Here is a 21,906-nt window from a genome sequence, read left to right as displayed (position 1 = left end):
ACTGCGCGCTTTTCATTGGTCCCAAGAACGTGCAGAAAAACCTCGCATTGGATAAAATCTATCGAAAAACAAGGGTGGCAGTTTACTAACCGCCAGCACTGTAGTATTAAAGTGCGAAGGCAAAAAAAAATTTCCCACGCTCGAGCTCCCATACATTTTGCATTAAAATAATGTACATGTAGGCTACATGTACAGTAGCACCATTTTCTTCTCGTCTAGCCTACATGTAGCACCATTTTCTTCTCGTCGCCAAATTTCAGGTGAATCTTCCTGAGTCACCCGAGGCCGCCTTAATAAACTTCACTGTAACTGTACAGGACTTCCACCTTGGAAGTTGTACAGTATTACCGAATCTAACGTTACAGTAATGAAATTGCCTTTAAATAAAAAGCATTCTAATAAGCATTCTGTAGCCATCTGCTTCAAAGGGTAATAATCGCACTTTAATGGATTTCTCCATTTACAACGTCACTATCGAAGATGGCAGCCTCCTCTGTCGACGTGCCGGCACTACAGGAGCCTGCTGACCTGGAAGCCGTCGACCTCGATAGCCAATCTGATACGTGCTCCACCACTTCCAGCTTCAGTGTTCGTGTGGGCGATGACGTAAGCAACGCGGTGCCCAAGCGTCTCGAGAGCCCGGGGACACACGAGCATGCAGAGGCAGCACTTCATCTCACCTCGTGCGTTGTTGCATCACTATGCAAAGTAGAGGGGGAAAGTGTAATGACTGACTAATTGGGTTATGAAATCTTTTCTTTGCAGTGACTTGAAGAGTTTTATCAACACTTGCATCGCCTTCCTCGGCTCCGGAGTGTTGGGCTTGCCCTACGCATTCCGCAAATGCGGCATTTTGGTGCGAAATGGCAACAATTATTGCCGCCATTGCGATTAAATGATCACTGACATTTTTTTTTTCTAGGTGGGTTTTGTGACGCTAGTTGGAGTAGCTGCAGTGAGCACGTACGCCATGATGCTCGTGGTGCAATGCAAATACAAACTGAAGCAACAGGGCAAGACTGTCACCAAGTATGGAGAGATCGGATACTTTGCGATGGGTCAAATGGGTTCAGCCATTGTCAACACCGCTCTCGTCATCTCGCAGACTGGATTCTGCATCGCTTGTAAGATTTCTGCCATTTTACGTTTTGTAGTTTATTCGATGGTAATTATTTATTTTTCTTTTCGTGCAGATTTGATTTTTATCGCATCCAATGCGCACAAATTCCTGGACGTATCGAAACAATTGGTCGTTTCGGTGTGTGTGCCGCCGCTTATTGGGTTTACTTTACTAAGGCACATGAGGGAGTTGGCCTATGTGGCGCTCCTCGCTGATTTCATGTGCATCCTTGGGCTGCTGGTGGTGCTCAACATCGATTTGGGCTACATGGATATAAATCACGACTACATTGAGCCTATAGGCGTGGTGTCTGCCATTCCGTTCTTCTTCGGAGTGGCGAGTTACTGTTTCGAAGGGGTGGGAATGGTGTTGCCGCTGGAGAATTCGATGCGCAACAAGCACAACTTCATGCCGATTCTCGTGTGCACAGTCGTGATCATCACGTCGCTGTACGCCACGTTCGGTATCTGCGGATATCTGGCCTTCGGTAACGACACAGACGCGGTTATCACGCTTAATTTCGAGGGAAGCGGCGGCTTGGTCACGCTCGTTAAGGTTTTCCTGTGTTTGGGACTCTTCTTCACGTACCCCGTGATGCTGTTCCCGGTCTTTGAGGTGCTACAGCCAATGGTGGCGTGTGGTAACAAGCTTGAGAACCCACAAACGACTCAGAAAAAGGGAATTGTTCTCCGCGCTGGAGTTGTGCTGCTCACTGCGGTGATCGCTGCCGGTGTTCCAGGTAAGAAGTCCCTGGTCGGTAACGTTAGTGAATATGGCTAAGTAACTCGTTGATTGCGCTGTAGATTTTGGTCGATTTATTTCGTTCATCGGCTCGACGTGCTGCTCGTTATTGGCTTTTATCCTGCCTGCATTCTTCCACCTGCGTCTGTTTAGTGACGAGCCCTCAACGTGTGGAAACCGGTTGCGCCAGGTTTTCCTATGTGGAATGATGCTCCTAGGTTCTGTGATGCTGGGAGCAGGGGTGGTCGAAGCAATCATCAGTGTACTCTAAGCTAAGACTTGAAAAACTGCAATAATTAATGTCAAAGTGCCGTTCAGATCCAGCTTAAAGTTTTGACAATAAAGTATCATTTCTATTTCTATCCGCTTACTCTTCGCTCGTATCTACGAACACTCTGCAGCAAGCAAGCACTTGCCTTCCCAGCGCTTTGTGTAGTAAGAGTTGATACGACGTCCGGCATCGCGCCAGCTAATCCAGTCGGCGCGTTCTTCTTGCGTCAGAGTAGGCAGTAGATCGTTCTTCATGTCGTGATCCGTATCGGGATTGTGCAGCAGCATCGAGTCCGTCACCTTATCATACCGCAGTCGCTCGTGTCCTCGCACTACCGACATTTTTCGTGTCGGATTGTTGCTGTACACGACTCTCTTCCCGAATTTAACCTTGCGCTTAAGTGACCGACCCACACCGTCTTGCTCGAAGCCTCCCTCTGGAACGCCTGTAATATCCGCCAGTGTGTTCAGGATGTCGTACTGCTCCGTGGCGTCGTCCATGACCATCCCCACAGCGTCACCCAATCGTCCTTCGGCGACTATTGCGCCAGCCACTCGAGTAGCAGAAACATCGCGATCTTCAGGGACGTCATTACCGAACTCGGGGCCCTGGCCGTGATCTCCGGAGATCACCACAACGGTATCATTAAGAATACCAGCCTCAGCCATGCGATCCATGAATTTACCGAACTCCATGTCGGTAAAATACCGGATTTCGAGGTAGTTTTTGATGTTGTCGGCATACTTTTGGCCTTCGTACAAAGCCGAAAAATCGGGTTTCTTGGACTCGTCGTACCATTTGGGTCGCTGCTGATAGTTGACGTGGCTAGAAATGGTGTAGTGAGTCAGGAATAGCGGCTTCTTCGCTTCTCCATTGGCTACTCGCTTCGCTTGCGCCTTGGTCTTGTTCACGAATAAATCACCCAGAAGCTGGAAACTCAAATCGTCGTGCACGCCCCAGTTGAGTGCTCGGTGTTCCGGTCCTTTCCAGTCGCCAGGCTTGATCCCCAAGTCGCTTTGAGCGAGTGCCATCATCTCGTTGCGACTCCAGACAGTATCGAAGCCATGAGCTGGAAGGAACGAGTCCCAACTGTCGTAGTTCGTTCTGCATCCTGTCGTGAAGAAAGTCTCGTATCCCTTCGCCGTAAAGAGCTGCGGTAGACCCGACAAATTGGTCTCATGTTGCCCGCCAGTCATACCGGACTTGGTGACGTGGTCATAGGGAAGTTGGGCGAACAGTAAGCTCTCCACCGACCGACTCGTGCGCCAACTGGACCAGTAGTTCCGTAACGCGATACCACGCTTCGCCCACTTGTCAAAGTTGGGAGTGATTGTCATGTCGCTGCCTTTGAAGAGGTTGGACGGATCTTCGTCCCCTACGAGGTAGTGCGAGTCGTGGTATCGGAAGGATTCGATCACCAAGAGGAGAACGTTCGGTGGGTTCTTCTTGTTAACTTTGACGTCAAAAGCGAGATCCCCTTGGAACCCGGTGGTGCGTCGGTAGAGTGTGTCATTCCCGAATAACTCGTGACTCTCCGTTGCATGGTGGATGTACGTCTCGACCCATGGGAGGTCTTTTTCGTCGATGGCAGAGGTGCTACCGTCAACATCTGGCTGGAAAGCATGGCCGAATATTTCGTTGAGTGTCGTGTTCAGTGCCGAGTAGGCGACGAGAGGAGAGCACGCGCAACTCACTGCGATGATCAGCAAAGGGAGCAGAACCAGACCGACAAATGCGATGACACTTTTTTTAAGATAGCGACGTTTGTCCACTCGCTGAGGGTCCTCATTGTGTAGGCATTGGGTCGTGTCGTTATCGTCGTCTGCCGATGACGTGGTCTCCATCTCAGACGTGTCGATATCAACTGTCACATAGCGCGAAGTCTTGGTGTCTTTGTCGTCAGCTTTCTGGGTCTTTTTCAGTGTCGACAGCTCAACATCTTCCGTGGGGTCTTGAGCTTTGGTGTCGCTCGAGTTGAGCTGATTCTTGGTGCTACCAGTCAAACGCAAGATATCGTAAGCATACGAAGTACTTAGAGACAATGCGATGTGGGTCGGGTTCCACCTTGCGAGGTCTGCCCACGAAGCTCTTGTACGCACAAAGGCGAAGAATGTCGCAGCCAGAACGAGAGCGATGGCGTTGACACAGGCGTCGGTGATCTCTTCGCTCGATACTTCGAACGAGCTGGCATTGTCTTTCTCCTGGATGGCCATCACGATGATGTCGAAGGTGAAGCGCATGTCCCGCAGACGCACAATGAGAACGTCAGCTACGACCGGAATTGTGAACGCCACGAAGAGCAGCCATGATACTGAAAATGTAGCCACTCTGCCAGCAACTCGAATAGCTGCTCCGTCGTGCCGAGCGAAGCGCTTGGCTACTGTGGGCTTGAGCTTGTCGAACAGCCAGAGGATACACGCCAAGTACGTGACACAGACGAAATCTTCCCAGAACCCCAGCGTCAAGGCTCCGAGCACCACCGCCAGAGTGCCATCGTCAGCGCTAGCGTACATGGAAATCAGCGCACCCAATCCGATGCAGCGGTAAACGAACAGAAAAAATAGTGTAAAGGTGTAGGCGAAAGCCCAGCCGAGCCACGGATAACCTCGTTCTTCGATTGTCTGCACCAATGCACTCAGTCGACTCGCCTGAGAAGCCTTGGACACGACCTCGTCCTTGACACGAGAGTCGACGGCAACGTCAGCTTGGATCGTGTCCCGAGTTGACGTGGGCGCGTTGGGAGCCATCGTAACCTTGACCGTGTTGCTCGAAGCCGATTCTCTCGGTGGGGCCCCAACACCGACAAATGCACAATGACGTTAACCGAGAGAATTGGAGATCCACAGTCGTGGAGTTGACGATCGAGTTTCTGATGGTGAACAGCTCCTCGGGATAAGGATGATTTTTGAGCCAGGACATTGACATCTATTCCTTTGCTCAGCAAAGGGATAGATGTACAGTCTGGCTGCCTGCTGGTGTTGACGGTACGCTTTTCATGTACTGTACGTCGCCCGAGGAATTACCATAATCTAGTAGAAAAGTACTGGGCTGTCCTGGAGGCCAGTAGAAAATGCAGCTTCTGTCGCCAAATTATTAAGTTCGCACACCGAACTTAAAAAGTTAAAAAAAAAAACTTTCGTTGAGCGAGCCTTTCGTCAAAAGTACAGTAGGTAGTACGTTATCGCGTTGCCAAATTACGCGCGCTAGACTCAGTTTTGTAAGTCTGCGGCAAAAATTGGTGTCCGCATACGTAGAGTCACTCTCGACCGGCAGGAAAGTGATAATTGCAGCTGTAGGTATCCAAACTAATTCTTTTTCAGCGCGACAACCCGTTATTATGACTAGCTAATATAAAATAAACGGTATCATTAAAAACTTGAGGTAGTTTGCTGCGTGCAGGAGTGTAGCGCATTTGCGTCCGATATATCGTTCCAGCATCATGCAACAAGCAGCTGGGCCTGCAAGTTATTTATAAGGCTTGTGTAGCCATCTTCGACGATTAGAGCTACTGATCACCTTAATAAAGCTTGGGTTAATTGCAAGCTTAGTAACTTTGGATAACTTTAAGTCATTAACCTATATTTGTACGGCTGCTTATAGAGGCTCGGTTTATTATTACAGCCACCTAGTTTATTGAAAAGAGAAACTATGCGCGGCAACTATAGCGAAACGGATCTTTGAGCTGAGGATAAGGTTCTTCATCATTTCCTCTTCGTGGTACCTATTAATTAGCGTAAGCTTATGGCTAACAGGATGAATCTCACTCTCCAGTTTTTGGACAACTTATCTAATCTTTTTCGCAGGCTGCAGTTTAGACGGGCTCCACACTCTTGCATGCCAGTTAAGCTAATTTCGATCTTGAAATACTGATACTGTAGTTGGAGTAAGAAACACTGTCGATCGTACAAATACGCGGTCTTGCGTTTTTTTTAAAACAACGACAATCTACGCATCGACTGAAGCATATCACGCCTGCTTTATCAAGGTTCCCAAATTGAACCCGATGCGAGCGTCTTTTTATATCGGTTCTGTAACTGGTTTCAGCTGCCAGATTCAGCAGAGCTAACAAATTATAAAAAACATGCATTTGAGGCGCCTGTTATTCCTGTAAAACTGCCAATAGTGCTACATGTACGCTCACAGCTTAAACCTAAGTTTTGAGAATTAATCATGACCGGGGCTCAAATCAGCTTCTATAAATTCTTTGGCTTTTGAGGCAAAGAGGTTGAGGTCGAATTGAGATCGAAGCTCTAAACGAGACATAAGCTCACAAACCAAAGCATTCTACTGGTAATCCTAGAAATCCAATTGGATAAGTTCGCTTGGTCCTTTTGCGTACTTAACGGCTTTCGACTGTACTGTATTTTGGAAAGGGCTATTACAATCCAGTACTTTAGTACTGGATTTATAATAATCCGGTGGATATCCAGTGGATTATGGTATTTCCCCCCGTCGCCCACACGTTTTTTTGCGTGTGCAGTGTTACGCTACAAACGAAAACACCGGATTTTGAAGCTATTGCGCGGCACACTTTGCACTGCAAGCTTTGCAGTGCCGAATCATTATTTTGCCCAGAATCGATGGTACAACTATAGCAACCGCGTCCAGACTGGACTCCAGTGCCAGTGGTATATCTTACCCCGGCATTGATACAGTACATGGCGGGTGTCATGCGACAGACGTGAGAGAGGCTAACTTCAGCACTGGTAAATCAATTGTAGCCTCTCTTCTCTTCTGATGTCAAAAGAAGAAAACTTTAATAACTGGAAAATAAAATCTAAGAGGCCAGTTCTTCCTCCTCTAGCACTCCCCAGCGAGTAAGCACTTGTTGTCCCAGCGCTTCGAATAGTAGGCGTTTAAGCGACGACCATCGTCGCGTCTCGTTCTCCAGTCCGTCTTGTCCTTGAGGCTAAGAGCGAGGAACTGATCATTCTCCATTTCGTGATCCGTGTCAGCATTGTGGAGAAGAACAGAGTTCGAGTAGCGATCGTAGCGCAGTCGTTCATGACCACGCACCACGGACATCTTCCGACTAGGGTTGTTACTGTATACGACGCGCTCTCCAAATGTGGCGTTGCGTTTGAGTGAGCGCCCAATGCCGTCTTGCAAGAAGCCTCCTTCGGGGACGCCAGTGATGTCTGCCAGTGTATTGAGCATATCGTACTGCTCCACCGCATCTTGTATCATGAGCCCCACCGCGTCACCCAGTCGTCCTTCAGCAATAATAGTTCCAGCAACTCTGGTAGCTGATATTTCACGAGCTTCGGGGACATCCAGACCGTCTTCTGGTCCCTGTCCGTGGTCTCCTACAATGACTACGATAGTGTCGTTGAGAATCCCTTTGTCAGCCATGCGGTCGAGGAATTTACCGAGTTGCATGTCTGTAAAGTATCGCATCTCTAAATAAGCCTGGACAACATTGGCGTACTTTTCGTCTTCATAGAGTGCAGAGAAATCGGGTTTCATGGCTTCAGCGTACCAGGTAGGGCGGTCTTTGAACGGAGTGTGGCTGGAGATGGTATAGTGGCTCACAAAGAGCGGTTTCTTGGCCTCCCCTCGAGCCACTCGCTCGGTTTGCTCGACTGTCTTGTTGATGAGTAGATCTCCGAGTAACTGGAAGCTCAGGTCGTCGTGTACCCCCCAGCCAAAGCCTCGATGAGCGTCTCCATACCATTCATCAGACGAGATGTTAAGGGATCCTTCCGCCAGCTCCATCATCTCGTCGCGACTCCAAACAGTATCGAAGCCGTGTGCAGGCAGGAACGTGTCCCAATCATCGTAGTCAGTCTTGCACCCAGTAGTGAAGAAAGGGTCGTACCCTTTAGCCTTGAAGAGCTGTGGCAGACCGGAGAGCTCGACATCCTCCTTGCCTCCAGTCATTCCTGAGTCAGCCACACTGTCGTATGGCAGCTGGGCGAAGAGTAAACTCTCCACTGATCGACTTGTCCGCCAGCTTGACCACATGTTACTGAACGACACCCCACGTTTCGCCCATCTATCGAAGTTTGGGGTGACTGTGATGTTGCTTCCCTTGAACAAGTTGGACGGATCGTCGGCCCCCACCAGGTAGTGGGAGTCGTGAAATCGGAAGGATTCTACCACGATGAGAATAACGTTAAGAGGGTCTTCCTCAGAGACGTTCACGTCGAAGGCCAGCTCTCCGTGGAAACCGGTAGTGCGTCGGTAAAGCGAGTCGTTCTGGAACAGAGTGTAGTTCTCTGTAGCTGAGTGAATGTAGATCGTGGCACTCTCAATAGTCCCGTCGGCAACTGAAGGTGCGAAGCCTTGTGTGGTGGCATCAACGCCACGGACGAATAACTCGTTGAGCGTTGCGTTGAGTCCTGAATAAGCCACAAGGGATGAACACCCATGGCTTATAGCGAGTACAAGGATGGGTACAATAATGAGACCGAGTGCCAGCAGCACGAGCAACGCACAGAGTCTGAAGAGCGTCAACCGATCGAATTGAGGATTCTCTGGAGGTAACGACGTGTCGGTGGACGCGTCACTGCTCGGTGACGTCGACACGAGGTACTGCGTGCTCTCTCCAGCTTCCAGATTCGCCTCTCCTTGATCCCCCTTCGCCTTCTGTGCACAGCTGTCGTCGCTCTTCTGAGCTCCCGAGCTTCGTTGCGTTGCTAGATCCATCAATGCAAATGCGGGATTCCAACGCGAAAGATCCGTCCAAACCGCCCAGACACGAGTGGTCGAGAAGGGTGTCGCTACTATCACCATACCAGCCACGTTCACGTACGCTTCCTTCATCTCTGATTGAGAAATGGACGCGCTGCTGGCGTTATCTTTCTCGTGAATCGCCATGGCGACCAATTCGAACGTGAATCGCATACCGCGAAGTCTTACGATGAGCAGATCCGCCACGAATGGTCCTGTCATGGCGACGAAAAGAAGCCACGACACCAGAAACGTCGAGACTTTATCACAAATCTGTGACGCTATCGGCATTTGATCACCGACCCGATGACCGACCATGTGCTTCACCGTGTCGAACACCCAAAGGGCACACGCAAAGTACGTTGCACACACGAAGTCTTCGAGGAATCCGAGTGCCAACGCAGCAGCTTCGACTCCTGGAGTACAGTCCCTTTCGGTCCCGTACATCAGGATCAACGGTTTGAGACCGATGCACCGGTAGATGAAGAAGAAGAGCAGCACGAAGGTGTAGACGAACACCCAGCCGAGCCATCGCCGACTCCAAAGTGACGATTCCTTGACGACTCGGATCATGTTGAAAGGTCCTTTGATCTTGGAGGTATCCGATACGGGTGGCCTCTCCTCCAGCACCACCGTCAGTTGAGTTGTGCATGGGCTTCAATGCGGGTCAAGGGAAATCAATCACTGTGGGCAGGTTGCTCATGACCAGGAATCGAGGAAAAACGCCGGAACTTTTCAACTCGACGAGGAAGACCAAGTCACCAACTTTCTGGGCACATCTGGTTGCCACATGATTTGGCTACAGCTCTCGTTATTAATACTGTACACTGTTGCGATGGGTATTAAACACGGAGGTATTAATAACAGTAAACTGTAACCGTTACGGTTATGACTGCAGCATGTATCAATTTTTTTTTCTGTTCGTGAAGACAAGCACGATGACGAGCACACAATGAGCTTTCTCCCGCGTCGTCGGAAGCGAACTTCTTACAGGCGTACGTGTTCATTAGCTATTGAGCCTCACTCCTTTGAGTCAGGTCTAGTTGGAGCTCGCACTTGACCGAATCTGGTCCGCGCATTCCGAGCCTCATCTCTGATGCAGAGAGCACTGCAGGTAGAACTAAAACCGATGTCGTGCGCTCTGCACTTTGATCTTGGGGTAACCGTCCGTGAAAAGATGTGCGTTGCGAGAAATTAAAGTTGTGGAAGGATCCCATGACGACGCATCTGAGCGCTAGAGCGATTAATAAATGCGACGGTGGCTCACAAATTAATTTGCGCTTAATGATGAAGACCGAGATGGTCGTTCTTGAGGAAAGTCGGTCCGTGTCCGAGGTCGACATTTCGCGGCCCTCCCTGTGGTCCATTGAGTGGTTTCGGCAACTGTGGACTCGTCCTTGGCTCGGGTGGGCTTTCGCCTACGCATCCGTGCTGCTGTTTTGCTGCATCTACCGGTGCGCGGCGCTCACTGCGTTGATCAAGATGTACGGAACTTCCAAGGACGGCACCTTCTCCGTGAAGACGACGATTCTATGCGTTGGCTTCTTGGAAGATTTCATCTGCGCTACTTATTTCGCTTGCGTGCTGTGGCTTGTCGACATGTTGCTGCAAACGTTTGGGGCTTTTACCACGGATGATGGTGCTCTGGGAGCCACTCGAAACGACAAGCTGAAGCGTGCAATGGTGAAAATTTCTGTCTTTTCGAGCTCCTGGATGCTGTTCGTACTTGCGGTGGGGCCCGTTGCTACCGATTTTATGCTCGTGCGTCTACGAGAAGCTCGCTTCACGTTTCAAGCGCTTTCGAGCGAGGAAAACTCGGCGTTTGATGGGGTGACCAGCAGAGAGTTGAAGGACGTGTGCATGACGGCGACAATCACAGCTGTTGTCGCTGCTCTCTTTGCTACTGTGCGAGCGTTTACGTCCTGGTCGACGCTCTCGCGATGGAATCCAATCCACGACATCGTTGCACTTGTGGAAGCACGATTGGCAAGGAAAGAACGCAGATTCCAGTCAGTCTCCACGAAATCTAGCAGTGGGGGTGGAGAAGAAGAAGACGACAACGCGGAAATCATGTTGGAGCTCGACGAGTCGGGGAGGAACTCCAGTAGAAGCACTCCTAGCAATTTGAGCTTCTGTGCTTTGGCAACTGATGTTTCTTACTCAAGTACCAACTACCAAGACAGCAAGGTAGTGCTGTATCGACGTGGAAGTCAAGTTGCTGTCGTTTTTACCGCTCTCGTCCTCGCCCCTCTCCTCGTGATCGCGATAGTTAGCGCATGCTCATCTATTGTGGCTAACTCAGCTCTAAACGCGACTCTAAACGAGTTATTCGCCCATGCTTTGGGCGATACTTCCCTGGGCTTATCGATTGAAACGGATGGAAGCACGCCGTGGGTTGAGACGTACATCCAATCGACTACCGAAAACTACACGCTCTTTCATGACGACTCGCTCTACCGACGCACTACCGGCTTCACTGGGGATCTGGCTTTCGATGTCGATGTCACTAGTGACGACCCTCCAAACGTTCTCCTCATCGTAGTGGAGTCGTTCCGGTTCCACGATTCGCGTTATCTCGTCGGTGATGACGACCCTTCCAACCTTTTCAAGGGGTCGAATATCACGATAACACCCAATTTTGACAAGTGGGCGAAACGTGGCGTTGCTTTGACCAATTTTTGGTCCAGTTGGCGCACTAGCCGCTCAGTGAAAAGCCTCTTGTTTGCACAGTTACCGTACGATAACGTGGAGCACTCAGGGATAGACGGGAGGGAAAGAGGACGTGGAGCTTGCTGGCCTGCCGCAGCTTTTCAAGGACAAAGGATACGAGTCATTCTTCACTACTGGATGTCAGACGGAGTACGATGACTGGAACTCGTTTCTACCGTCCCATGGGTTTGACACCGTTTGGAGTCGCGACGAAATGATGAAAATTGCCGAAAGGGATCTGAATATTTCCTCTGATGACTGGTACGGTGAGGCACAGCGAGGCCTTTACTGGGGCGTCCACGACGACTTGAGTTTCCAGATTCTGGGTGATCTACTCGTCAACAAGACACAAGAGCAGAGTGAGCGTGTGGCTCAGGGTGAGGACAAGAAACCTCTGTTTCTTACGCACTACACTATATCGAGCCACATTCCGTTCCAAGAGCGCCCCAAATGGTATGCTGAAGCTGACAAACCGGACTTCTCTGCACTCTATGCCGACGAAGAATACACGTACCTTGTGAAAGATTACCTCGAGATGCGGTATTTTACCGACATGGAGCTTGGGAAATTTATGGATCGCATGGCTGAAGAAGGGATTCTCAACGATACCATCGTTATTATCTCTGGAGATCATGGCCAAGCACCTGAATACGGCTATGACAAACCAGAAGTACGGGATTTGTCAGCCACTCGAGTCGCAGGAGCTCTCGTCGCAGAAGGAAGACTCGGAGAATTCGTCGGACTCAAGCTTGAAGACGCTGCCGAGCAGTATGATCTTTTAAATACACTGGCTGACATTACCGGTGTACCTGAGGGAGGATTCTTGCAAGATGGCGTTGGACGATCGCTCAAGCGCAAGGTAGAATTTGGAGAGCGTGTCGTGTTCAGCAACAATCCGAGCCACAAAATGTCGGTTGTAAGGGGCAACAAACGCCTGCAATACGATCGCCACTCGAACGAGGTTTTGCTTCATGACGTGCACACTGACCACGACATGACAAACCATCAGTTTTCAGCTCTGAGCAGGGAGGAGCAAGATAAATGGCTCGCCTGGAGGAAGAATGGTCGGTGGCTCAACTCATACTTTGCGGCTCGATGGGATAACAAATGTCTGCTAGCTGCAGAGTGCAGCATGTAGAATCGACGGTTTTTTATGAGGAGAAGATTGTTGAAAGTCGTATTTGCGTTTGATGCGCGTATTTGAACGTAAAGCGTACTTGATTCAAGTACTGTACTACTGGTACTGAACATCTAGTTTGTTCTCGAGAATAATCAATGCATGATTCTGCGTCGAAAATCCAGGTTGCTGGTACACGTGTCGATGGTCTTCGACTGTCACCTGTTGACGTTGGCAAAGGGATGATTCAGGCAGCGTCCAGTAATCTCGGCAAGTGCATGGATATTATTGTAGTATCCATTGGATACTATATCCTACTCCACTTTGAATTTATTTCCTCTCACAAAAAAGGATTCAATCTTGTCGATTGAATCTTTTTTTTTACTATTGCTGCCGCAACTCAACGGTTTCAGCTTAACGCATCCGAGTCCTCTGTAGACACACTTAAAACTGAGTGGCGTTTCTTCATCGAGGCTGTTCGCATGGTGCGTAGTTCAAAAACAAAATCTGAAGCGTTGACGATTCAGCGCTCGCTGATCGATTCTAAACACTCCGGGCTATGCGTAAATTATCGGTTCGTTGTTTACCCGTGTCCTCCCTGACAGGACTCCTCCGAACGCATGGTACAGACGGAAACGTAACGTTCACGACAAAAACTACACGATACATGTACAAGTACCTAACTTACCTCGCATTGGTACAGCGGCTTGATGGCAGCAAGGGCTGTGCATGTACAGCAATGGTGCTCCATCCACACTGCTGATCCATTGTATCTGTACAACAATGGTGCTCCATCCACACTGTTGATGGATGAACCCATTGTATTTGCCTCCCGTCTCATGATCATGACTGGGACACGCGCTTTTGTACCCTTCGTCGAAACGAAACAGCCAGCTGTCTAAAAATAGGCAGGGGTGATTTCGTTTGCCATTTTAATACAGTATACACTGTATACGCAGCCTTGCAAACTGCCAGTCCGAACAGCAAACGTACCCACGACCGCTTCCAAATCCGTCGACAGTCTCCAAAGCGCTTCACGTGACGTAGGCCCAAAATGCTTCCCGCCCCGAGCTGCGCCGGCTGGGCCTTCGTGTACTGCACGACGCTGCTCTTCTTCAGCGCCTACCGCGTGCTGACTCTGCGCAGTCTCATCACCATGTACGGCACTGAAAAGGACGCGACGCTGGATGTGCAAGTGGGCGCAGTGGCACTCGGCGCATTGCAAGACCTCGTGTGCGCCACGTACCTGTCTGCTGCCCTGTGGGGTGTCGATCGCTGGATCAAGCAGCAGCAACAGGCCGAGGCCGAAGAAGACGAGAGCATCCAGAAGCCTCGTGACCTACGACAGCGCAGAGCACGACAAAAAGCGACAGTCGTGCGGTTCTTTGCGTCGTTCCTGCTCTTTGCGTTCATGTCGGTGCCCTTTGTGGCCGATCAGCTGCTCGTTCGCATCCGAGACATGCGATTCAACTTCGATTTAGTGAAAATGGCCATCCACGAGTCGAATAACGCCAGCGCCGCCGAGATTTCGAGCGCCGAAGTGAATCAAGCTTATATCAGTGCAGCTATGGCCGTGGCTACAGCTACCGTCTTTGCCTGTGTCCGAGCCAGCAATAACTGGGCAGATCTGACCAGTTGGAGTCCTACGAAAGAGATTATTCGAGTGGTGGCGATGAGACTGAAGCGAGCTGATAAACTGGAGGAGGAGGAGACGACGGGGTTTCTGGGTACGGAGAACGTCCCTAGTGACAAGGCGGACGAGGTCTCGCTGACTGTACTGGACGACAAGACGGAGCAGAAGAGCGCGAGATGGTGCGGGCGACGCGTGAGGGCCGTTGTCGCTGTCATGGCGCTGGTGCTGCTGCCTGCTGTGGTGCTGGCGCTAAGTCAGGCGTGCTCAGCGCTGGTGGCGTACGCGGCACTGAACGCGACGCTGAATGAGCTCTTCATGCACGCGCTGTTTGTCTCGTCTCAGGGTTTCTTGCCCTTGATTGCGAACGGCAGCATCTCAGCCGAGACGTACATCCATACCGATACAGAGGACTATGAACTGTTTCGAGAGGATTCACTCTATCGACGCACCACTGGATTCCACGGAGATCTCGCGTTCGACGTCAAAGTGGAGAACGAAAACCCGCCGAATGTGTTGCTTGTCGTGGTGGAATCGTTCCGGTATCACGACTCGCACTACCTCGTGGGGCAGGAAGACCCGTCAAACCTGTTCCGAGGCAGCAACGTCACCGTCACGCCTAATTTTGACAAATGGGCCAAGCGTGGCGTGGCCTTCGGCAACATGTGGTCGAGTTGGAGAACTAGTCGATCCGTGGAGAGTCTTCTGTTTGCTCAGGTTCCTTACGACAGTGTGGCAGATTCGGGGATGACAGGCGGGAAGAAGAACTACCAACTGGACGGATTACCGCAGCTCTTTAAAGCTAAAGGGTACGAGCCCTTCTTCACGACTGGCTGCAAAACAGACTACGACGACTGGGACACGTTCCTGCCCTCTCACGGCTTCGATACGGTGTGGGGGCGGGATGAAATGATCAATTTGGCGGAAAGTGATCTGGGCATCACTCCTGATCAGTGGTTTGGCAAGGAACATCGCGAGCTTTACTGGGGCGTACACGACGACATCAGCTACCAGATTCTGGGCGATCTCATGGTCAACAAGACCAAAGAGCAGGGACAGCGTATGGCCAAGGGGGAAGCGAAGAAGCCGCTTTTCCTGACGCACTACACCATCTCCAGCCACGTGTCGTACGAGGAGCGCCCCACGTGGTATGCTGAGGCAGAGAAGCCAGACTTCTCGTCGCTGTATGACGGTGTGGAATACGCGGCCAGTATCAAGAACTACGTGGAGATGCGCTATTTCTCGGACATGGAGTTTGGCAAGTTTATGGACCGCATGTCTGCTGCGGGCATCCTCAACGATACGATCGTCGTTGTGGTCGGCGACCACGGTCAAGCCCCGGAAGCGGGAAACTACATCCCGGAGGCTCGAGACGTGTCCGTTCATCATGTTGCGGGCGCGTTGGTGGCTGAAGGGCGACTGGGAGACGCCGTGGGGCTGAAGATTGAGGACGCGTCCGAGCAGTACGATATCCTCAACACTCTGGCGGATATCGTCGGTGTTCCTGAAGAGGGATTTCTGCAAGATGGAGTCGGTCGATCCCTCAAACGCCAAGCCACATTCGGAGAGCGAGTGGTGTACAGCAACAATCCCAGCCGGAAAATGTCGATTGTTCGCGGTACGGAGCGTCTGCGCTACGACCGTGCAGCGAGATCTGTGCTTCTTCATGACGCCAAGGCTGACCACGACATGCACGTGGATCTGTTCCCCGACTTGACTCTGGAGCAGCAGAACGAGTGGCTCACATGGCGGGATCACGGCCGCCAACTCACGGAATATTACGTCAAGCGGTGGGACAAGAGATGTCTTTTTGCAGCCAAGTGCTAAGCCGTTGCGACGATTAAAAAGCATTAGTTAAGTATTCATTAGCCAACCCAAGGTGCAGCTGAAGACGTTTATAATGCACTGGTATATCAACATCTTTAACGTGCTGTCCGCTTCCTCGCGTCAGCACAGCAGACACTTTTCTTCCCAGCGTTTCTTGAAGTACGCAGTGACCTCACGCCCCTGATCGCGCCAGCTTCTCCACTCGTTCTTCTCTTCGGTCGACAGAGCAGGAAAGAGGTCGATCTTCATGTCGTGATCGCTCCAGGAATTGTGGACGAGAACCGAGTCGGTACTGCGGTCGTAACGTAGACGTTCATGGCCTCGGACGACCGAGTTCTTGACTGCTGGGTTGTTGCTGTATACCACGCGTTCTCCAAACGTGACTTTGCGTTTGAGTGACCGACCAATGCCATCCTGCTCGAATCCCTCTTCAGGAACACCGACGATATCCGCCAGAGTGTTGAGGATGTCGTACTGCTCAGCAGCATCGTCGATCTTGAGGCCAACGTAGTCACCGAGTCTCCCTTCAGCGATGAGAGCTCCAGCCACGTGGGTACAAGAAACGTCTCGCTTCTCGGGTGTGTTATTCCCGAATTCTGGAGCTTGACCGTGATCTCCCACAATGAGGACGATGGTATCGTTCAGTACACCTGCAGTCTCCATGCGATCCATGAACTTGCCGAGCTCCATGTCAGTAAAATACCGCATTTCTAAGTACTTCTTGACGTTTCCAGCGTGTTTTTCGCCGTCGTAGAGCGCAGAGAAGTCTGGTTTATCCGACTCGACGTACCACGTCGGACGAGCTTCGTACTCCACGTGACTTGAGATGGTGTAATGCGTGAGGAACAGCGGTGTTCTGCTCGCATCTGCGGCTTGTTCGTTGGTCTTGTTGATCAGCAAATTGCCCAGAATCTCAAAACTCACGTCGTCGTGTACACCCCAGCGGAACTTCCGATGAGCTTCGCCTTCCCAGTCCTCCGACGAGATACCCATACCACTCTCTCCATACTTCATCATCTCTTGTTCACCCCATAGAGAATCAAAGCCATGAGCTGGTAGGAACACATCCCAGTCGTCGTATGAAGTATCCGTTCCAGTCGTGAAGAAAGTGTCGTACCCTTTTGTCTTGAAAAATTGGGGCATCCCAGCGAGTTCGACATCCCGTCGAGCTCCAGCTGTCTCGGTTGTTTGTGTGGCGTCGTACGGGATCTGTGCGAATAGGAGACTTGCAAGCGACCGACTGGTCTTCCAGCTGGACCAGAGATTGGAGAAGGCCACTCCACGCTTCGCCCACTTGTCGAAATTCGGGACAACGGTACCATTCCAACCTTTGAAAAGCTCGGACGGATCTTCTTCTCCGACCAAATAGTGCGAGTCGTGGAAACGGAAAGATTCCACTACGATGACGACGACATTGGGCGGATTTGAGTCGCTTACACTCACGTTGAAGGCCAGATCTCCATTGAACCCGGTGGTTAGTCGGTAGAGCGAGTCGTTAGCAGAGAGCGAGTAGCTCTCGGTTGGATGGATGTACACGGACGCGTCTTCGATTGTGCCGTCCGCGACTGGAGGCACAAAGCCAATGTCCGTCACTTTCAGAGCTCGCACGAACAATTCGTTGATTGTCGTGTCCAAAGCCACGTTCGCGATGAGTGGGGAAGACGTTTGACTGATTGCCAAGATGGCTACGGGGAGGAAGACGAGCGCCACAAGAGCCACGAGAAGTTCGATACTGAGTCGTAGCCAGTCAGCACTGTGAAGCCAAAGCGCCACTCGTGCGCACAGCGTAGGTCGCTCACAGACGTCGCTATCAGAACGATCAGAGGCTTCGTTGCTGAGACTGTAGCTGCGATTTGGGGTGGTGGTGTGTGCGTATTGGACCAATTTCCCGTTCTCCAGTAACATTTCGTTCACGTCGTCGTAGCTGTCGCTAGATGAGGAGGAACCGTGATGTATTTCCTCTTTTGGGGTCCAGAGCTCGTCGTCTTTCTTGAAGCGTAAGCAGATTCTCCTTACGAGATGCAGTAAAGGGTGTGGGCTGGTCGGGTTCCAGCGTGTGAGATCTGCCCATGACGTCCATGTGCGGACTGAAGCGAAGAACGTGGCAAATAGAGCGAGGATTGTGCCTGTGATGTAGGCCTCTTTGTACTCAGAGTCGGAGATGGCTACGCTACTGACCATGTCGCTCTCTGCAATGGCCATCGACACGATCTCGAAGGTGAAACGCATGCTACGAAGACGAACCAGCATCATGTCTACAGCGAACGGAGCTGCGGTGGCCACGAAGAGAAGCCACGAAGTCACGAACGTGACTCCACGACGAAGAATTCGCTGCCGCTTCCACTTGATGAAAGTCTGGAGCGTCATACTATCAGAGGAGGCGCCAAGGGTCTGGCTTAGGAAGAAGTCGATGAGCCACAGCACGGCGACGAGGTACGTGGCGCAGATCCAGTCCTCAAGCATACCCAGACCCAGTGCTCCAAGCGTCACTCCTAGCGTGTGGTCCTTGTCACTTCCGTACATCTCGATGAGCGCCGATAGTCCGACTGAGCGATCCACAAGGAAGACTAGTAATACCGAGACGTAGACGAAAGCCCAACCGAGCCATCGATGCGACCAGAAAGGGGAGTTTTGGATACTCTGCAGCAGTTGGCGAGTCTTGAACCAACGAGACTTGACGTCGTCTCTTGTGTCCATGGACGAGAACTTGTTCTCTCTTACTGAAGCTTCGATGCTCAGCGCAGCAGACGACACCATTGCAGGAGCCTGCACTCGAGTCCCGAGCAGAATCGTGGTAGAGAAAGTGACCGAAGAGCAGCAAATTCAAGAGTGGCGACTGCGTTCTTGGCCTGACATGCTCACAGGTGAGTTGGATACATGTAATTACGTTATGTAACAGCGGAATCCGTGGGCAGTGACTGTCATGGATGGTATGAGGGTTCTTTATTGCGTTGTGAAGCCATTCCAGGATCGAGTCAGATCTATATCCGGATATATGTTTGATTATCCGGATATACTTTTATAAAATTAAAGTAGATCACAAATTTTGTGGTGCACTTGGTGTCCGCCACACAGTCTCCATTATTACAAGTATGGTGCACTGGGGCACGGTGTTCGTGACGGTCACGATGTCGGGCTTCCTGCTTGGACGGCGAGAGCTGCCCAAGATCGGGCGCTTCGTGGGAGTGTACAGTGGGCGAAGTGTGGGCGCTATCGTCCGAGCCAAGAAAGAGTTCTTCGACGCCACAAAGGACAACGATATTGTCAAGTTACAGCGCGAGTTCCAGCGTGGCATCGAGGAGCTCAACGAGATCCGCTCGGAGCTCACGAGCGTCGGAAGCATGCGTCGCCCCTTGCAACCCACGAGCGACGCAGCTCCAGCTAGCGCAATAACACTTGGTACAATGAACCACTCGACAGCGGCTGTACTGGGAGCTTCGGATCCATTAGTACAAACATCCACATCGCCAGCAGTAGGCCGCTCAAGCGTCTCGCTGGCGTCTGCAGGTGAATACGAATTACAGGACGGAGTACGGCGCACCGAAGAAGCGAGTTTGGCAATGGCTGAGCTCAAGCTGGCGGGGCAGAATAAATTTGCTCCCCGAGTTGAGAGTCAGGAAGGAGGAGCAGACTATGTGTCCGCAAGCATCATGGATAGCTTGCTGCTGGACCAGCAAAGGGAGAAGACCAACAAGACAAGCTGAAATAATGATATGAACATGTGAGCTGCGCCCTTTGTGAGAACTGGTATTATTTTTGTTACATGTTAACTGTAAGAGCATTATTGAAGGGCTTTGCATCTACTATTAATAATAGCTAGCGCTCACAACTTTACTACGAACTGAAGCTTGAAGAAAAGTACTTGCACGCAAAAAGGAGCTACAGTGCCTACGGTAATTAATCACGGGAGTCGTTACTGCAACCTATCTATAGAAGTCACCCTCAATAAGCGTAGGGGTCGTCTGATAATTTTGCATAATGAATTTGATGCGATCAGGTAATTTGTCAAATGTACCTCCGATTCCTGTTATCCGATACAAAGGGGTATATGAAGTGGATGCTGCGGGAACTTCTGTACTATCTACGAGTACACGACATTTAATGGTAAAGAATCGCTAATTTAGTGGATTTGTCAATACATGTAGTGGCCCAATCAGAGATTTGTAAGTGAACGCCATATGCATCCACTAACTTGGAATCAGATCCCCGTCCACCCGGGTTTTCAAAAGTTAGAAGGCCGAAAGCCATTTCAATTCGAATCCTCAGTTGACTCACATGAAAGTTAAATGAATCATGGTATTCGTCTTGAGTTTGGAGTAAAAGGTGTCGGCAAATGTTCGGATACAGGGTAGGCATTATCACCAATTAAGTACATCCCACATCCAAATGTATTGAGGCTTCTGTATGCGTCTGTCTCTCGAAATGCTCGAGAATCATTCGTACTTCCAGAGTAGGTAGCATCAACAGCAGTAAAGCGACACTTTGCATCGCATACTGCTTGAACGTTGATTCCAGGGCAACAGTAGTGACCACTAAAGTATTTACTGGAGCCCACCGTACCAGCATCTCGCACTGAAGGCGATTGAATCACACAGAGCCATCCGTCGACGCAACCAAGACACCCCCTCAGAACATGACCCGAGCTGATCTCTTCAAAGTCCTTCATTACAGTCTCCCTCTCAGAATTTGTAGATGGGAATTTAATGTGTAGTTCTCGCAGGGAAAGAATGGCGGACATTGTAGTGTCCACGACACGGTAAAAAGAGCGCCAGTGAATGCCAACAGTCCGTCGAATATCCAGGTAAGATCCTCCAGCTAGATACCATAGTGTAGCCATAAGCATTATACACGGGGAAATCGGATCCTCACCACTAGAGTTAGATGATTGACGCTCGTTAACTTGAAGGTGTGGCGTAAGCAAGCTCAACAGTAGCACGAAGCTGGTGAGAGACATTCTAAACGTTCTCTCAAACATGTTCTCTCTGAGGAGAATAGCAATTTCCTCATCTGGGTCCACACGACGGCGAGAGTATCTGGCTCCACGGGAACGCCTCAACAGACTGCACAGTAGCAGTGCGAGTCGTGCTTGTGACTCTTGGCGGACACGAAGAACTGTAGCGACATCATCTGCGGAGGTCGTGTACATGCTTAGTAAGGTCGTAGGTCTTTTTGAAGTTGTGTGCAAGAAAACTAATTTTAGTAAACCAAAACTTACTCTTATAGATGTCAACCCTCCCGCCTCGGTTTGAACTGGCATTATCCACCAAGGCGTCCACTTCTGTATATATCGTTGACAACCAACCTGGTGTAGAAAAAACTCTATCCACTAAGGAAGTCTGTCCACTAGTGAGATTGGCTAACAACGGGCCTAAGTGATAATATCACCTGGTAGACCAGTTAATGCAAGAAATACCTAATATTTTCTTCTGATGACAAAATGATATTTTTAACAGTAAATATCAGCTTAGCATTACCGTATTCCTTATGTAATTGGCGACGCTCGGTCATTAGCGACAAATCCAGCAGCTGTCACCGGACAGGGATGTACGGCCCGTACATCCGGAACGACCCCGTACTACGGGGTCGTTCCGGAACGATACAATTTTTGGAACGCCTTCCGCAGCTGTTCCATCCCCAGATCGTAGCAGCTCCACGTCGATAGGAAGAAAAGGGGAAGTCGAAGATTCCCGTAGCGAGGCCGTCGACCGTGGCCTCACGCACGGTGGAGAGGTAAAAGGTTGTAAAAGTGAAGCTCGTTGAACGTAGTTAGTGTCTCCTACTCCGCAAAGCCGAACGTGAATCTAGTCAGCTAAACCGGA

General features: G+C 50.6%; 7 protein-coding genes across 7 annotated transcripts; 4 read left to right on the top strand and 3 right to left on the bottom strand.

Moving 5' to 3' along the window:
* Positions 1–480: 480 nt before the first annotated feature.
* On the top strand, positions 481–2,132 carry PITG_07900 (Amino Acid/Auxin Permease (AAAP) Family; the record flags this gene model as incomplete). Its single annotated transcript, XM_002904067.1, has 5 exons — positions 481–683; positions 766–856; positions 923–1,124; positions 1,194–1,859; positions 1,924–2,132. The coding sequence occupies 5 exons, from the start codon at positions 481–483 to the stop codon at positions 2,130–2,132; spliced, it is 1,371 nt and encodes a 456-aa protein (XP_002904113.1).
* Positions 2,133–2,245: 113 nt separating this feature from the next.
* PITG_07899 (sulfatase-like protein) lies at positions 2,246–4,879 on the bottom strand (the record flags this gene model as incomplete). Its single annotated transcript, XM_002904066.1, has 1 exon — positions 2,246–4,879. The coding sequence occupies one exon, from the start codon at positions 4,877–4,879 to the stop codon at positions 2,246–2,248; it is 2,634 nt and encodes an 877-aa protein (XP_002904112.1).
* Positions 4,880–6,932: 2,053 nt separating this feature from the next.
* Positions 6,933–9,377, bottom strand: PITG_07898 (sulfatase-like protein; the record flags this gene model as incomplete). The annotated part of the gene is made up of 2 exons (XM_002904065.1): positions 6,933–8,683; positions 8,729–9,377. The coding sequence occupies 2 exons, from the start codon at positions 9,375–9,377 to the stop codon at positions 6,933–6,935; spliced, it is 2,400 nt and encodes a 799-aa protein (XP_002904111.1).
* Positions 9,378–11,181: 1,804 nt separating this feature from the next.
* Positions 11,182–12,651, top strand: PITG_07897 (sulfatase-like protein; the record flags this gene model as incomplete). The annotated part of the gene is made up of 3 exons (XM_002904064.1): positions 11,182–11,198; positions 11,315–11,510; positions 11,569–12,651. The coding sequence occupies 3 exons, from the start codon at positions 11,182–11,184 to the stop codon at positions 12,649–12,651; spliced, it is 1,296 nt and encodes a 431-aa protein (XP_002904110.1).
* Positions 12,652–13,684: 1,033 nt separating this feature from the next.
* Positions 13,685–16,087, top strand: PITG_07896 (sulfatase-like protein; the record flags this gene model as incomplete). Its single annotated transcript, XM_002904063.1, has 3 exons — positions 13,685–13,897; positions 13,979–14,293; positions 14,432–16,087. 3 exons carry the CDS (start codon positions 13,685–13,687, stop codon positions 16,085–16,087), a joined length of 2,184 nt encoding a protein of 727 aa, XP_002904109.1.
* Positions 16,088–16,150: 63 nt separating this feature from the next.
* On the bottom strand, positions 16,151–18,891 carry PITG_07895 (sulfatase-like protein; the record flags this gene model as incomplete). The annotated part of the gene is made up of 1 exon (XM_002904062.1): positions 16,151–18,891. One exon carries the CDS (start codon positions 18,842–18,844, stop codon positions 16,208–16,210), a length of 2,637 nt encoding a protein of 878 aa, XP_002904108.1.
* Positions 18,892–19,179: 288 nt separating this feature from the next.
* On the top strand, positions 19,180–19,791 carry PITG_07894 (sulfatase-like protein; the record flags this gene model as incomplete). Its single annotated transcript, XM_002904061.1, has 1 exon — positions 19,180–19,791. One exon carries the CDS (start codon positions 19,180–19,182, stop codon positions 19,789–19,791), a length of 612 nt encoding a protein of 203 aa, XP_002904107.1.
* Between the last annotated feature and the right edge of the window lie 2,115 nt (positions 19,792–21,906).

Source organism: Phytophthora infestans, genomic scaffold (assembly GCF_000142945.1).
Source record: "Phytophthora infestans T30-4 supercont1.12 genomic scaffold, whole genome shotgun sequence".
Classification (NCBI taxonomy): Eukaryota; Oomycota; class Peronosporomycetes; order Peronosporales; family Peronosporaceae; genus Phytophthora; species Phytophthora infestans.
The sequence above is the reverse complement of the archived record's forward strand: the minus strand, read 5'-3'. Positions and strand labels throughout refer to the sequence as shown.